Raw genomic sequence first — 16,569 nt, 5'->3', positions numbered from 1 at the left:
AATACTACACATTACATTGTGGAAGAGTGTTCATTGACCTAGACAGGATTTTATGATCTGTTTTCAAATGAACAAAAATCTGGTAACACAGAACGTTTCCCAGATGCTGGATGTGCAATTAATTTTTTTTCCTTTGGGTTTTCCCAGTGTTCACAAAGCATATCATTTTGTAGGTAGATAAGTAAGTTATTAAGAAAATGAACTGAAGCAATTTGCTCAAAGTCAGAGTGCAGTGAATAGTATTAAAAATGAAAAGTTAAGTTTGTGGTTCTGGCCAGGCACAGTGGCTCTAACCTGTAATCCTAGCATTTTGGAAGACTGAGCTGGGAGGATTGCTTGAGCCCAGGAATTTGAGTTCAGCCTGGGCAACATAGTGAGACCCTGTCTCCATAAAAAATGAAATAAAATAAATTAGTTGTGTGTGGTGGCGTGTGGCTGTGGTTTCAGACTGGGTGGGCTGAGGTGGGACTATGGCTTGAGCCCAAGAGGTTGAGGCTGCAGCCATAACGGCACTGCTGTATTTCAGCCTGGGCAACAAAGCAAGACTCTGTCTCAATGATAATAATAATAATAATAAGGCCAGGTGCAGTGGCTCATGCTTGTAATCCCGGCACTTTGGGAGCCCAAAGCAGAAGGATTGCTTTAGCACAGGAGTTTGAGATCAGCCTAGTTTGAGATCAGCCTAACAAGACCCCATCTCTACAAAAAATTTAAAAATTAATCAGGCGTGGTGGTGTGTGCCTGTAGTCCCAGCTACTTGGGAGACTGAGGTGGGAAGATCACTTGAGCCCAGGGGGTTGATGCTGCAATGAGTCATGATCATGCCAATGCACTCCAGCTGGGTGACAGAGCAAGACCCTGTTTCAAAATAATAATATTATTATTATTGTTATTATTGTGGTTCTCATGATCAAGACTGTTATGCTCAGAATATTAAATATGCTAAAAATGTTTGCTTTATGAAACTTGTTGGAGTTTGATCTGTTGATATGTTCAATAGTATTCTAAATCTTCTTAATTATTAAATTAATTGTTATGTCTATCTTATACCATCCAAATGGCTAGCAATTCTAGGATTGTCATTCTACAGATAGTTAGACACATTTCTTCAAACTAACTCTTGTTTGTTTGTTTAGAGCCAAATGGAGAAGGGTATATTTAATGAGCGAACAGGTCACAGTGACCAAATGTCTAATGAGAACAAAAGGAAGCTGAATTTTTCCAGATCTGACAGGAAAGAATTCCATTTTCCAGAATTGCCTGTCACAATACAGCCAAAAGATACGAAAGGAATGGAAGGTACACATTTGTTGTATAGCTTTACAATTATGATGATATCATTTATAAGATTTTTTCATAATATAACTTACATTTTAGTGTGATTTAGGTAGAAAACAGTGCATTGGTAAGGAAAACATTTCAGCTGATGAGATTTTGTCCCCATTGTCAAATAAGGGGTACGATTTTAAGGAGATAATTTTAAAGAGGCGTAAGCTTGTAATCCTAGCATTTTGGGAGACCAGTGCAGGAGGGTTGCTTGAGCCTAGGAGTTTGAGACCAGCCTGAGCAACATAGCAAAACCCTGTCTCTACAAAAAATAAACTAGCTTGGTGTGGTGGTGTGTGCCTGTAGTCCCAGCTACTTGGGAGGCTGAGTTAGGAGGACTGCTTGACCCAGGAGGTTGAGACTGCAGTGAGCTGTGGTCACACCACTATACTCCACTCCAGGATGACACACAATGAGACCGTGTCTCTAAAAAAAAAAATTAATTAAAAAGAAAAAGAGAGGTTAAGACAGCTTTAAAGGGTAAATTTTTAATTTTTTAAATTTATTTACTTATTTTTATTATACTTTAAGTTCTAGGGTACATGTGCACAACATGCAGGTTTGTTACATATGTATACATGTGCCATGTTGGTATGCTGCACCCATTAACTTGTCATTCACATTAGGTATATCTCCTAATGCTATCCCTCCCCCCTCGCCGCTCCCCCCTCCCCACAATAGGCCCCAGTGTGTGATATTCCCCTTCCTGTGTCCAAGTGATCTCATTGTTCAATTCCCACCTATGAGTGAGAGCATGCGGTGTTTGGTTTTCTGTTCTTGCCATAGTTTGCTGAGAATGATGGTTTCCAACTGCATCCATGTCCCTACAAAGGACGTGAACTCATCCTTTTTTATGGCTGCATAGTATTCCATGGTGTATATGTGCCACATTTTCTCAATCCAGTCTGTCACTAATGGACATTTGGGTTGATTCCAAGTCTTTGCTATTGTGAATAGTGCTGCAGTAAACATACGTGTGCATGTGTCTTTATAGCAGCATGATTTATAATCCTTTGGGTATATGCCCAGTAATGGGATGGCTGGGTCAAATGGTATTTCTAGTTCTAGATCCTTGAGGAATCGCCACACTGTTTTCCACAATGGTTGAACTAATTTACAGTCCCACCAACAGTGTAAGAGTGTTCCTATTTCTCCACATCCTCTCCAGCACCTGTTGTTTCCTGACTTTTTAATGATCGCCATTCTAACTGGTATGAGATGGTATCTCATTGTGATTTTGAATTGCATTTCTCTGATGGCCAGTGATGATGAGCATTTTTTCATGTGTCTGTTGGCTGTATGAATGTCTTCTTTTGAGAAGCGTCTGTTCATATCCTTTGCCCACTTTTTGATGGGGTTGTTTGTTTTTTTCTTGTAAATGTGTTTGAGTTCTTTGTAGGTTCTGGATATTAGCCCTTTGTCAGATGAGTAGATTGCAAAAATTTTCTCTCATTCTGTAGGTTGCCTGTTCACTCTGATGGTAGTTTCTTTTGCTGTGCAGAAGCTCTTTAGTTTAATTAGATCCCATTTGTCAATTTTGGCTTTTGTTGCCATTGCTTTTGGTGTTTTAGACATGAAGTCCTTGCCCATGCCTATGTCCTGAATGGTATTACCTAGGTTTTCTTCTAGGGTTTTTATGATTTTAGATCTAACATTTAAGTCTCTAATCCATCTTGAATTAATGTTTGTATAAGGAGTAAGGAAAGGATCCAGTTTCACTTTCTACTTATGGCTAGCCAATTTTCCCAGCACCATTTATTAAATAGAGAATCCTTTCCCCATTTCTTGCTTTTGTCAGATTTGTCAAAGATCAGATGGCTATAGATGTGTGGCATTATTTCTGAGGACTCTGTTCTGTTCCATTGGTCTATATCTTTGTTTTGGTACCAGTACCATGCTGTTTTGGTTACTGTAGCCTTGTAGTATAGTTTGAAGTCAGGTAGCATGATGCCTCCAGCTTTGTTCTTTTGGCTTAGGATTGTCTTGGCAATGCGGGGTCTTTTTTGGTTCCATATGAACTCTAAAGCAGTTTTTTCCAATTCTGTGAAGAAAGTAATTGGTAGCTTAATGGGGGTGGCATTGAATCTATAAATTACCTTGGGCAATATGGCCATTTTCGTGATATTGATTCTTCCTATCCATGAGCATGGTATGTTCTTCCATTTGTTTGTGTCCTCTTTTATTTCACTGAGCAGTGGTTTGTAGTTCTCCTTGAAGAGGTCCTTTATATCCCTTGTAAGTTGGATTCCTAGGTATTTTATTCTCTTTGAAGCTATTGTGAATGGGAGTTCGTTAATGATTTGGCTCTCTGTTTGTCTGTTACTGGTATATAAGAATGCTTGTGATTTTTGCACATTGATTTTGTATCCTGAGACTTTGCTGAATTTGCTTATTTATTTATTTTTTTTAAAACAGAGTCTCACTCTGCCACCCAGGCTGGAGTACAGTGTTGCAATCTCAGCTCATTGCAACCACCACCTCCTGGGTTCAAGTGATTTCATGCCTAGCCTCCTGAGTAGCTGGGACTACAGGTGCCCGCCAGCATGCCTGGCTATTTTTTGTATTTTTAGTAGAGACAGGGTTTCATCATTTTGGCCAGGCTGGTCTCGAACTCCTGACCTCAGGTGATCCACCTGCCTTGCCCTCCCAAAGTGCTGGAATTACAGGCATAAGCCATTGCAGCTGGCTGCAAAGCACGAATTTTTTTATTAGCTCAATGTTGTTGAAATGTTAGAGCAGTATTTGAGAAATCTGGTTTAGTATATGACCTGGAGTAAATTGCCTTTCTATGTTTCTTCATGATCATTTACCCATATAGTAGCAGAAATTTTATATGTATTTTGGGCATCCAAGGATTAAATATATAAGATTTATAGGCTGGGCATGGTGGCTCACACCTGTAATCCCAGCACTTTGGGAGGCCAAGGCGGGCGGATCACCTAAGGTCAGTAATTTGAGACCACCCTGGCCAGTATGGCAAAAACCCATCTCTATTAGCCAGGCGTGGTGGCTCATGCTTGTAATCTCCGCTACTTGGGAGGCTGAGGCAGGAAAATTGCTTGAAACTGGGAGGCGGAGGTTGCAGTGAACCAAGATCACACCACTGCACTCCAGCCTGGGTGACAAAGTGAGACTCCATCTCAAAAAAAAAAAAAAAAGATTTATAAACTTAAGATTTATCTCAGAATGAACACACTTTTGTCTTGAATAAATGTTCTTATGTTTCTTTGAAGAACAGTGACACCTTGTGAAAAGTTAATATAATAGCAAGAATATAATCCTTGTACAGTTCAAGAAGAATTTTCTGATCCACTTAACAGTTACACTGAGAATAATAGGCCGGGCGCGGTGGCTCAAGCCTGTAATCCCAGCACTTTGGGAGGCTGAGACGGGCGGATCACGAGGTCAGGAGATCGAGACCATCCTGGCTAACACAATGAAACCCCGTCTCTACTAAAAATACAAAAAAATTAGCCGGGCGTGGTGGCGGCGCCTGTAGTCCCAGCTACTCGGGAGGCTGAGGCAGGAGAATGGCGGGAACCCGGGAGGCGGAGCTTGCAGTGAGCCGAGATCGCGCCACTGCACTCCAGCCTGGGCGACAGAGCGAGACTCGGCCTCAAAAAAAAAAAAAAAACAGTTACACTGAGAATAATAAAATAAAATAAAAGTCTTATTTTAATACTTAGTAGACTATTTGTAAAGTTATAAAACAAATAATTTACCATATTTTACCATTACAACTCATAACTTATTTTGTTCCTTTGTAATAAACTGAGAAACTGACTTAGTGGATATCAGAATCTCTATTTGAAATTCTTGGAAAGTAAAATTTCAAAGTAGGAATAACAAATTTTCATTGTTTTGTATATTTTTACAAAAGTTAAACAGATAAAAATGCTGAAGAGGGAGTCAAAGAAAACAGATTCATCTAAGATACCAACTTTACTTAATGTGGATCAAAATCAAGAAAAACAAGAGGTAACTCTTTTTGTATATAGCTTTTACTAAGGCATGTTGTTTAGAGGACTTGACTCAGTGTATAAATTTAGTTATTACTATTGGAAAGCTATATAAAAATTCGAAATTTTATAATCTTTGAACTCAAGAAATAGATCTGTATTTTCCTAGAATAACCCATTAATAAAAGTTTCTAAAAGTTATTTTTTAGTGGGTAATGTTGAATAATTAGAATGCATGGCACCCGGGGAAAATAGTATCTATATTGTGTGTAATGTCAGATATCAGGCAGGTAAGCCAGACTAGTGAAAATGAATAATGGTATAAATATACAGTTATATGGCCACAAGCATGTGTGTCTCTGTCTTAGAGCCTCTTCCTTCCTTCTTGTTTTCTCTCCAGTTTATTCCCCTGTCTATCTCTGCTGTCTGCCTACTGTCCTATTTTAACAAATATTTGCTCTCAGCTAACTATCAGGTAATCTTGTTGAAATATTCCCAGTCCCTACCCACCAGAGAGATTCTCAAATTTTATTTGAAAATCTTAAAGCCTGTAACATCCAAATGAATGCTCTATAAAGACAATCTTTTAAGAGAAAGAGATTGTGCCAAGCACCCACTGAATTAAATCATATTGATGGCCGCCTATTCTGCACTTGTGAGGTCATTTCTGTATGTGATTTATCAACTTCTGTTTTTGTTTTTTTTTTTTTTTTTTTTGAGACAGAATCTCACTCTGTCGCCCAGGCTGGAGTGTAGTGGCGCAATCTTGGCTCACTGCAACCTCTGCCTCCCGGGTTCACAGCATTCTCCTGCCTCAGCCTCCCGAGTAGCTGGGACTACAGGCACCCACCACCACGCCTGGCTAATTTTTTTTTTTTTTTTTAATATTTTTAGTAGAGATGGGGTTTCACTGTGTTAGCCAGGGTGGTCTCGATCTCCTGACCTCATGATCTGCCCACCTCGGCCTCCCAAAGTGCTGGGATTACAGGCGTAAACCACTGTGCCCGGCCCAACCTCTATTTTTTTTAAAAATAATATTACAGTTTTACTCATGATAAAATTAGTATATACTTATTAAGAAAATTTGAAGAAATTAAAAATGTTTAAAAAAATCTGAAACTCCGTAAGAAGGCATTTTAACAAGGCTACTTGATCTCTATAATATTTGGATAAGAGGGTTATCAGACGCTATTAGATGTATTCTCACTGTGACATTTAGGGCTATCTCTTTAGTCTTGGTCTAGAGCTTGTTAAGAACTCCACAGTCCACTTTGCAGAAAAGAAATGTTGTAGAACAAGAACGCCATTAGGCCAGGCACAGTGGCTCACACCTGTAATCCCAGCACTTTGGGAGGCTGAAGAGGGTGGATCACCTGAAGTCAGGAGTTCAAGACCAGCCTGGTCAATGTGGTGAAACCCTGTCTCTACTAAAAATACAAAAATTAGCTGGGCATGGTGGCGCATGCCTGTAATCCCAGCTATTCGGCAGGCTGAGGCAGGTGCTTGAACCTGGGAGGCGGCGGTTGCAGTGAGCCGAGATCAAACCATTGCACTCCAGCCTGGACAACAAGAGCAAGACTCTGTCTCAAAAAAAAAAAAAAAGAAAAAAAAAGAAAAAGAAAAAGAAAGAAAGCCATTAATAGGCATCTTTCAGTTCATTATAAAAAGTAATAAGATGGCTTTAAACTTTTAAATTTGGGTGACATACTCATGTCACAGCATGTTGCACAGCATACCATTTGCACATTTTTTCAATGATTTGGGTGAGTTAGGGCTCCTGAGGTAGGCAGACTATTAATGTGCCTCATGTTTATCCCGTTGTCCTATGTGAGTCCCCAGGAACTAAAATTACTTTCTAGTCTAGGAAAAAAGGAACTCTGCAGGAAAAAAGACCCTTCTGTGATTTTTAGGATAAATAATAAATTACAAAGGGAAAACATCTTCTTGTTCATATGACACAGAACTCCAGAAAAAAATGAAGTCATCAGTGTTTGTTATAGTTTATTTGTACTGCTCATTCAAATGCAGCTCTGACAAGTGACTGAAATTGCATATAAGGCTAGTACAACTGGTTTTAATAAATGTCAGAATTAAGAAGATGTCTTAAATTTTGAGTCTGTAGTTTATTTTAGAGCATGAGAGAATATGACATATTTTTAAAAACATAAGATAGGGAATTGCTAGTTATTTTTTCTGTTCTTGGCTCTGTATTGACTTGGTTTATGAATTATACAATCAGATCCAAGCACTTCTCAGGTTTACTTTCTTTTTTATTATTATTTATTTATTTATTTATTGAGACAGACTCTCCCTCTGCCACCCAGGCTGGAGTACAGTGGTATGATATTGGCTCACTGCAACCTCCGCCTCCTGGGTTCAAGCAATTTTCCTGTCTCAGCCTTCTGAGTAGCTGGGATTACAGGCGCCCACCACCACGCCTGCCTAATTTTTGTATTTTTAGTAGAGACGGGGTTTCACCATGTTGTCCAGGCTCATCTTGAACTCCTGACCTCAGGTAATCTGCCTTCCTCAACCTCCCAAAGTGCTGAGATTACAGGTGTGAGCCACCACGCCTTGCCAGGTTTACTTTAAACTATTTCAGGCATCTTAAATGTGCATGCATGCTTTAATTAGGTTCTGTAACCAGAGAGAGACTCTAAATTACTGTGAATGAGTGAGTTAGGCAAGAGAGAAAGAGTCCATACAAAGGCCACCTTTTGTTTTGTTGGATAATAATAATAAGGAATTCATTGCTAAATAGTTTCCCTGTACCTTATGAAACAACCCGTAGAGGCAAAGTACAAGTATTTATCTCTGGCTGTATTTCCTTAGCCAAAGACTCACCATGTCCTCAATTAAAGACCTGTTTCTATTTACTTTTTAGAATACAGGAAATGCACAAACTGAAAGGAAGAAGAATCTACCAGATGTAGAGTAGAAAATGCAGCAGCTGAAAATTCAGGGAATCCCAGAATCACTGTATGGTTTTAAAAAAATCCTTTTTATTAATGTTACATACACAAAAATACTAACTAGAGAATTCTACAGGTATATTGTAAATCCTTTTAGTTATATGTACATTCACCTAAATTTGTTTTTAAATTTATTAATCTTTAAATTATTCATGTTTTCTTAATTTGAGCATGAATTTATAAAAACTACCTGACTGGTACATCCTAATAAAATTTCAGCTTACATTTAGTCATATAATTTTATTTGATCACCTATTATTTCAATCACACTTGATTAGTGGTCATTCTTAGCATTGGTTTAGAGCTTTATCATTACAGAAGGAAAAGTTTCTAAATATGTAATAAAGTAAGATCCCGATGCCTGGGAACACCAAACATTTCTGAGCAAACAAATATACTTGATAAGCATGCAACATGGGTTTGGCTTCACACTGAACTTTCTGGGGCAGTATTTAAATATATCATGAAGATTGTTTAAAAGGATGGAAATTGGTCGGGCACAGTGGCTCACGCCTGTAATCCCAGCACTTTGGGTGGCTGAGGCAGGTGGATCATGAGGCCAGGAGTTCAAGACCAGTCTGGCCAGCATGGTGAAACGCCATCTCTACTAAAAATGCAAAAAATTAGCCGGGCATGGTGGCGCGCACCAGTAATCCCAGCTACTCAAAGGCTGAGGCCGAAGAATTGTTTGAACCTGGGAGGCGGAGATTGTAGTGAGCTGGGATCACGCCACTGCACTCCAGCCTGGGCAACAGAGAGAGACTCCATCCTGCCGCACCACCCCCGCAAAAAAAAGGATGGAAGTTGAGCAAGGCATTGAAGCAAATCTTTTGGCTTGACTAGCATGTTTATAATTTAGTAATTTATATGTAATTTAGCATTAATAAAGTCAGAGTTTTGGTAGTATATATTTACATTCTAGTCCCTGATTCTTACTAGCTTGGTTTCTAATTTTAGGGTGGAGATGGCCATTGTGAGGGGAAGAATTTGAAGAGAAACAGGTTTTTTTTCTGGTAGTGTCTTTTCTTTTAAATAGTCCTAAAAATACAAGATGACAACTCTTCCCTTTTTATTTATCTACAATAGAAATGTGATGTGAGTTATTGTTAAGACAGCCATCCATGTGCATGAGCATCATCCAGCTTTTTTTTGTTAGCAAAGCCGTTACTGTTTTCTTCTCCCTTTTAAGACTCTGTTGATGTGATAATTTGATTTGGAATTATAAAGTCATCTTTTCTCTGCCTACTTCTTTTTTTGCCATGATTACTGGGTGGGTAACACATGCCATGACATGATACAAACTGTACTTACACTTAATGATCTCTGCCTTCTCATAGCCACATAACCTCGAGTCAGTTATCTCCTATAACACATAGGCCTCTTTAAATAAGTTCTTAATAAAATATTTGAGCCATTGTTTTAAAAACTGTTTGTGATTGGTTGCAATGGCTCATGCCTGTAATCCTAGCACTTTGGGAGGCTGAGGCGGGCGGATCACTTGAGGTCAGGAGTTCGAAACCAGCCTGACCAACATGGTGGACCCCCATCTCTACTAAAAATGCAAAAATTAGCTGGGTGTGGTGGTGCACGCCTGTAATCCCAGCTACTCGGGAGGCTCTGAAACAGGAGAATCACTTGAATCCGGGAGGCCAAGGTTGCAGAGAGTCAAGATCATGCCACTGCACTCCAACCAGGGTGACAAGAGCAATACTCAAAACACGCACACACACACACACACACACACGCTATTCATGGTTGGGCACAGTGGCTCATGCCTATAATCCCAGCACTTTAGGAGGCTGAGGTGGGCAGATCACCTGAGGTCAGGAGTTTGAGACCAGCCTGACCAACATGGAAAAAGCTCGTCTCTACTAATAATACAAAAATTAGCTGAGTGTGGTGGCGCATGCCTGTAATCCCAGCTACTCGGGAGGCTGAAGCATGAGAATCGCTTGAACCCAGGAGGTGGAGGTTGCAGTGAGACGAGATTGCGCCATTGCGCTCCAGCCTGGGCAACAAGAGCAAAACTCTGTCTCAAAAAAAAAAAGATAAAAGAAAAAAAAAGCTATCATTACATTACATGGTTAAAAATATGTTCTACTGGTCAGCAATGAAAGCACTTATTTATAATTTAGCAGCATCTCTGATCTAAAAATCAAGAAAATATATAATGTTTATAAAATATTTAAAAATAATATGGTATTCAAAGGTTAAATTGTTTTATCTGTGATTTGAGGGACCAAAATAGATGCCCCTTTATCAACTAAGGTGAGGGCCCTAACATTAAGGAAACAAAAGTTACCTCTGGGTTGAGGGTTCAGGGCTGAGCTGGCATGACAACTTTCTAAATTCCTAGGCTGTAAGAAAAATCACAGTCTTGCTGGGTGCAGTGGCTCACGTCTATAATCCCAGCACTTTGGGAGGCCAAGGCAGGCAGATCACCTGAGGTCAGGACTTCGAAACCAGCCTGACCAACATGGCAAAATCTTGTCTCTAGTAAAAATACAAAAATTAGCCGGGTGTGGTGCCAACTACTCTACTCGGGAGCCTGAGGCAGGAGAATCGCTTGAACCCGGGAGGCAGAGGTTGCAGTGAGCTGCACTCCTGCCTGGAAGACAAGAGTGAGACGACGTCTCAAAAAAAAAAAAAAAAAAAAGAAAAGAAAAAGAAAAACCACACTCTTGCTAAACTCCCTAACAACACAAGCTGTGAGGCAAATTCCTAATCCTGATTTACAACCTAGACTGCTACACCTCTGATTGGATAGAGATCCGTGTGTGTGTGTGCGTGTGTGTGTGTGTGTGTGTGTGTGTGTGTAGAGACAGGGTCTTGTTCTGCTGCCCAGGCTGGTCCTGAACTCCTGACCTCAAGCAATCCTCTCACCTTGGCCTCCCAAAGTGTTGGGATTACAGGCATAAGCCAGCATGCCTGGACACAAACATTCTTTCCTGATAAGCAACTATAGACCTTAAGTAAGTTTCAGCCAGTTTATAGAGACTGCACGAACTGTCTTTATGTCTTATAGTTCACCTTTTGATGTAAAGAGACAAATTCTACCTCATCTTTTTTTTTTTTTTTTTTTTTTTTGAGACAGAGTCTCACTCTGTCGCCCAGGCTGGAGTGCAGTGGCCGGATCTCAGCTCACTGCAAGCTCCGCCTCCCGGGTTTACGCCATTCTCCTCCCTCAGCCTCCCGAGTAGCTGGGACTACAGGTGTCCGCCACCTCGCCCGGCTATATTTTTGTATTTTTTAGTAGAGACGGAGTTTCACCAGGTTAGCCAGGATGGTCTCGATCACCTGACCTCGTGATCCGCCTGTCTCGGCCTCCCAAAGTGCTGGGATTACAGGCTTGAGCCACCGCGCCCAGCAATTCTACCTCATCTTAATGCTTAAAGTCCCATTCCAAAGTGAACATGGGATGTATATTACATTTATATGTGTTTGTCCATTGCACATGTGCTCTGTTCTTCTCATAAATATGTATAACTTTCCCCGCAAACCTGCTGAATATGTATGACTGTCTTGTGTTGTACAGGCCCTGTGAGGCACAAAACCCAGCCTGCTCTTTTCCTCTTTGAAGAGAAAACACCTTCAGTCCATGCTGGAGATTGTCTCTTCCTGGTTTGCAAACTGATATCACCAATAAAACCCCCTTTTTCTACTATTTAGCCATCTTGGTGGTCTTTTGGATGACATATTCTGTTAAATAATTGTCAGCACTCAGCTGGGCATGGTGGCTCACGCCTGTAATCCCAGCGCTTTGGGAGGCCGAGGCAGGCAGATCACGAGGTCAGGAGATCGAGACCATCCTGGCTAACATGGTGAAACCCCGTCTCTACTAAAAAATACAAAAAATTAGCGGGCGTGGTGGTGGGCGCCTGTTGTCCCAGCTACTCGGGAGGCTGAGGCAAGAGAATGGCGTGAACCCGGGAGGTGGAGGTTGCAGTGAGCTGAGATTATGCCACTACTGCACTCCAGCCTGGGCAACAGAGCAAGACTCCGTCTAAAAAAATAAAAAATAAAAAATTGTCAGCACTCTTCCAGTTTCCTAGTTCCATCTGATGATGCCTTCTGTGTGGTACAGACTTGTTCTGTTTCATGAAGTATACAATGTACAACCCAGCACTACTAAAATTCTGAATTTTCCTGTTCTTCAAAAAATAATTAAATTGGATTACCTAGTCTTTTACCAGGACTCTACCAAATTTTATATTTACTAAAGAAACCTGAAAAACAAAGGAAAACATAATTTATTATAATATTGTGATCTCTGTTAATCTCGAAAAAGCTTAATTAGAATTGCTAGCTGAGGTCATTATATATAATATACCTTTCTAACAGACTCCCTGGTGGCCTCAGCAACTATTGGGTTGGTGCAAAAGTAATTGCTCCTCTAGGGTAATTAAGAGTTATTCCTGTGGTAGGTTCAACAGGTATAAATCATAAAACAGATTGCCTGTTTTATGTATATATTTATTGATCCTTACACCAATATCAAAGATTGTCCATTTTCAGGAGTCAATTTCTACAAAAATGCCTACTGGAATTTTGATGGGATTGTGTTAAATCTGTACATCAATTTGAGAATGGATATCTTAACAATATCAAGGCTGGGCTTGGTGGCTCGCACCTGTAATCCTAGCATTTCTGGAGGCTGAGGCAGGCAGACTACTTGAGGTCAGGAGTTGAAGGCAGCCTGGCCAACATGGTAAAACCCTGTCTGTACTAAAAATTAAAAAAATTAGCTCTGTGTGGTGGCAGGCACCTGTAATCCCAGCTACTTGGAAGGCTGAGGCAGGATAATTGCTTGAACCTGGGAGGTGGAGGTTGCAGTGAACCAAGATAGAGCCACTTCGCTCCAGCCTAGGCAACAGACAGACCCCATCTCAAAAAAAAAAAAAAGAAAAAAAAAAATCAAGTCTTCCAATTCACGAGCATGATACAAACTCTTTATTTAGATCTTCTTTAATTTTCCTCCACAATATTTTGTAGTTTTCTGTAGCAATCCGATACATCATTTGTTAAATTTATTTTTATATATTTTGTTTTTTGATGCTGCTGTAAATGGTATTGCTTTTTAAAATCTCATCTTCCAGTTGTTTGTTGCTAATATACGGAAGTACAATTTGTTTTTCTATGTTGATCTTGTATCCTGAGACCTTGCTAAATTCACTTATTAGTTCTGGTAAGTTTCTGGTTTTTCTTCTTTCTCTCCTGACTCCCTCCCTTCCTTCCTTCCTACCTTCCTTTCTTCTTCTCCTTTATCTTCTTTGTTTATTTTTAGGATTTCCTATATAAATTGGCCCATGTAGGATGCCTCCCTATATAGGCAATCATGACATCTACAAATAATAATAGTTTCACTTCTTCTTTTCCAGTGTTATGCCTTTATTACTTTTTCTTGCCTTATTGCACTGGCTGGTATTTGTGATACAATGTTGAGCAGAACTCATGACAGTGGACATATGCTTTTTTTTCCTGTAGCAGAGGGAAAGCATTTTTATTCCACTAAGTATGATGCTAGCTATAGGTCTTATGTAGATTACCTTTATTAGATTGAGGGAGGTTCCCTCTGTTCTAATTTCCTGAGTCTTTACCATGAATGGGTGTTGAATTTTGTCAAATTCCCTTTCTTCATCTATTGAGATGGTCTTATGATTTTCCTTCCTTCTTTTTGTTAATATGAATTATATTAATTGACATTTGAATGTTAAACCAACCCTACATTCCTGGGATTAAAATCCATTTGAGGCCGGGCACGGTGGCTCAAGCCTGTAATCCCAGCACTTTGGGAGACCGAGACGGGTGGATCACGAGGTCAGGAGATCGAGACCATCCTGGCTAACCTGGTGAAACCCCATCTCTACTAAAAAATACAAAAATATAGCCGGGCGAGGTGGCGGATGCCTGTAGTCCCAGCTACTCGGGAGGCTGAGGCAGGAGAATGGCGTAAACCCGGGAGGCGGAGCTTGCAGTGAGCTGAGATCCGGCCACTGCACTCCAGCCTGGGCGACAGAGCAAGACTCCGTCTCAAAAAAAAAAAAAAAAAAAAATAATAATAATAATAAAATCCATTTGATTCTTTTTATGTATTATTGGATTCAATTGATAAATATTTTATTTCTTTTTTTTTTTTTTTTTGAGACAGATTCTTACTCTGTGGCCCAGGCCAGAGTGCAGCCATGTGATCATAGCTCACTGTGATCTTGAACTCCTGGGCTCAAGCAATCCTCCCACCTCAGTCTCCCAAGCGGTCACTGCAGCCATTTGCCCCATGCCCAGCAATTTTCATTTTCTTATTTTTGTTGAGATGGAGTCTTGCTTTGTTGTCCAAGCTGGTCTTAAACTCCTGGACTTAAGCTGTCCTTCTGCTTAAGCCAAAGGGCTGGGATTACAGGCATGAACCACTGTATCTGGCCTATTTTATTTTTAAATTTTTTTTTTGTAGAGACAAGTTCTTACTCTGTTGCCCAGGTTGGAGTGCAGTGGCACAATCATAGCTCACTGCAGCCTTGAACTCTTGGGCTCCAGCAGTCCTCCTAACTCAGCCTCCCAAGTAGCTAGGACTACAGGTTTACACTGCCATATCCAGCTAATATTTAAATTTTATTTTTGTAGAGTTGGGGTCTTGCTTTGTTGCCCAGGCTGGTCTTGAACTCCTGGCCTCAAGTGATCCTTCCACTTCGGCCTTCCAAAGCACTGGAGTGGTTAATATTTTAATGAAGGATTTTGGTTCATTTTTGTCTTGTATTATCCTTGTCTAGTTTTGTTATCTTTGTTAATGTTGCTTCATAAAATGAGTTGGGAAGTATTCTCCCATCCCCCAGGACTCCCCCATTTCCTGAATTTGTGAAGGATTGGTTTTATTTCCTCCTTAAATGTTTGTTAGAAATTGGCAGTGAGGCCAACAGGGCCTGGAGTTTTCATTGTGAAAGGATCTTAATATACAAACTTAATTTTCTTACATTTATTTAATAGAGATATTCAGATTTTCTTTTCCTCCTTGTATCAGTTTGTTTGCCTCTTTCAAGGAATTCATTCATCCCAACTAAGTTGCTGATTGTATTGGCATAAAATTGTTTAATATTTTCCTTTGTTATCATTTTTAAGTTGGTGGGATCTATGGTGATGTTCCCTTTATTGATATTCCTGTTATTGATAATTTGTGTTTTCTCTCTTCCTTTTTTTATTGGTAAGTCTGGATAGAGGTGTTATGCCCAGACTGTTTGTTCCCCAAAGAAGACCACCAGAGTCCAGAGTCAAAGCCAAGCGGCAAGGATCTTTACTGCAAGTTCGAACTTGGTCCCTCCATTCCACAGCATACAAGAGGGCCTCGAACAATGCAAGTGCTTGCTTTTTATAGTCCGATGTAAACAGGATATGTAAAGTTACAGGGGAACAAGGTAATTCTCTCGGTTACAGCACATTTAGCATTTTTTATTGGTTCCCGCTGTGTCCTTATCGGGGATTTCCTAGGTGGTGTTTTTCTGAAGTTTGAGAGAAATATGGAGGAATGTGTTTGTGCTGGGCTCAGGAAGTTGGGAGATATATGGGGGATGTGCCTCATTCCTTTCATTCCCCCCTTCTTTTCAGGTAACTCTAGAGCCAATCTTGGGTCTTATAAGTCTGACTCTGTTTCAGCGTTTACAGGTTGGTATTGGGTTCTGAGGACCATGAGCTGAACGGTGTTAAACCTTTCTCTGACAAACTGCAAAATTCTGTTAACAACACAAGGTCCTACGGTTAGCAGAAATAGTAGACTTAGCAGGGGTCCAAGGAAGGGGGCTAACAGAGAAAACATAGAGGAATTCCACCGTTGGTCTGCAGCTGAAGCAAACTGCCATGTTTTTACTTCAGTGCTTAACTTGCGTAACTGTTGGACCCGGTCTTCTACAAGCCCTGATTCATTTATGTAGAAACAACAGTCCTCTTTCAGAAACATACATGTACTACCTTTTTCAGCAGTGAGTAGGTCTAGGGCCCTCCGGTTCTGCAAGGTTACCTGGGCTAGGGACGTGAGCTGCCGCTGAAGGGAGGCAAGGGACTCAGCTGATTCCTTCATAGCAACGGCAAATTGTTGGTACAACTTGTTGCTTTCTATGAGGGTGTGACCTAGGGTTCCCCCCCGCCATCCCGGCCGCAATGAGGGATGCGGTGAGATTCCTGCAATGAGGGGGAGAAATATGGCTCGTGCAGGTCTCGGTCTAGGGACTGGGTGAATAGCAGTACTAGTCCAGTTACCGGTGTACCCTAGGAACTCGCCAGCAGTTAGTAGAGTCAACCGGGGAACTAATGGGACAGGAAGACACAGT

The 16,569-nt window shown here is 40.5% G+C and overlaps 1 protein-coding gene across 1 annotated transcript in view; it reads left to right on the top strand.

Annotated features, from left to right (window-relative positions):
• Nucleotides 1-9,502, top strand: part of CDKL3 (cyclin dependent kinase like 3) — a 75,922-nt gene extending 66,420 nt beyond the window's left edge. The window contains 3 exon segments of the mRNA XM_078005208.1: nucleotides 1,137-1,299; nucleotides 5,207-5,304; nucleotides 9,215-9,502. Coding sequence (XP_077861334.1) covers nucleotides 1,137-1,299; nucleotides 5,207-5,304; nucleotides 9,215-9,274 — 321 coding nt within the window. The 3' untranslated portion in view covers nucleotides 9,275-9,502.
• Nucleotides 9,503-16,569: the final 7,067 nt, after the last annotated feature.

This window comes from Macaca mulatta, chromosome 6, assembly GCF_049350105.2.
Source record: "Macaca mulatta isolate MMU2019108-1 chromosome 6, T2T-MMU8v2.0, whole genome shotgun sequence".
Classification (NCBI taxonomy): Eukaryota; Metazoa; Chordata; class Mammalia; order Primates; family Cercopithecidae; genus Macaca; species Macaca mulatta.
The sequence above is the reverse complement of the archived record's forward strand: the minus strand, read 5'-3'. Positions and strand labels throughout refer to the sequence as shown.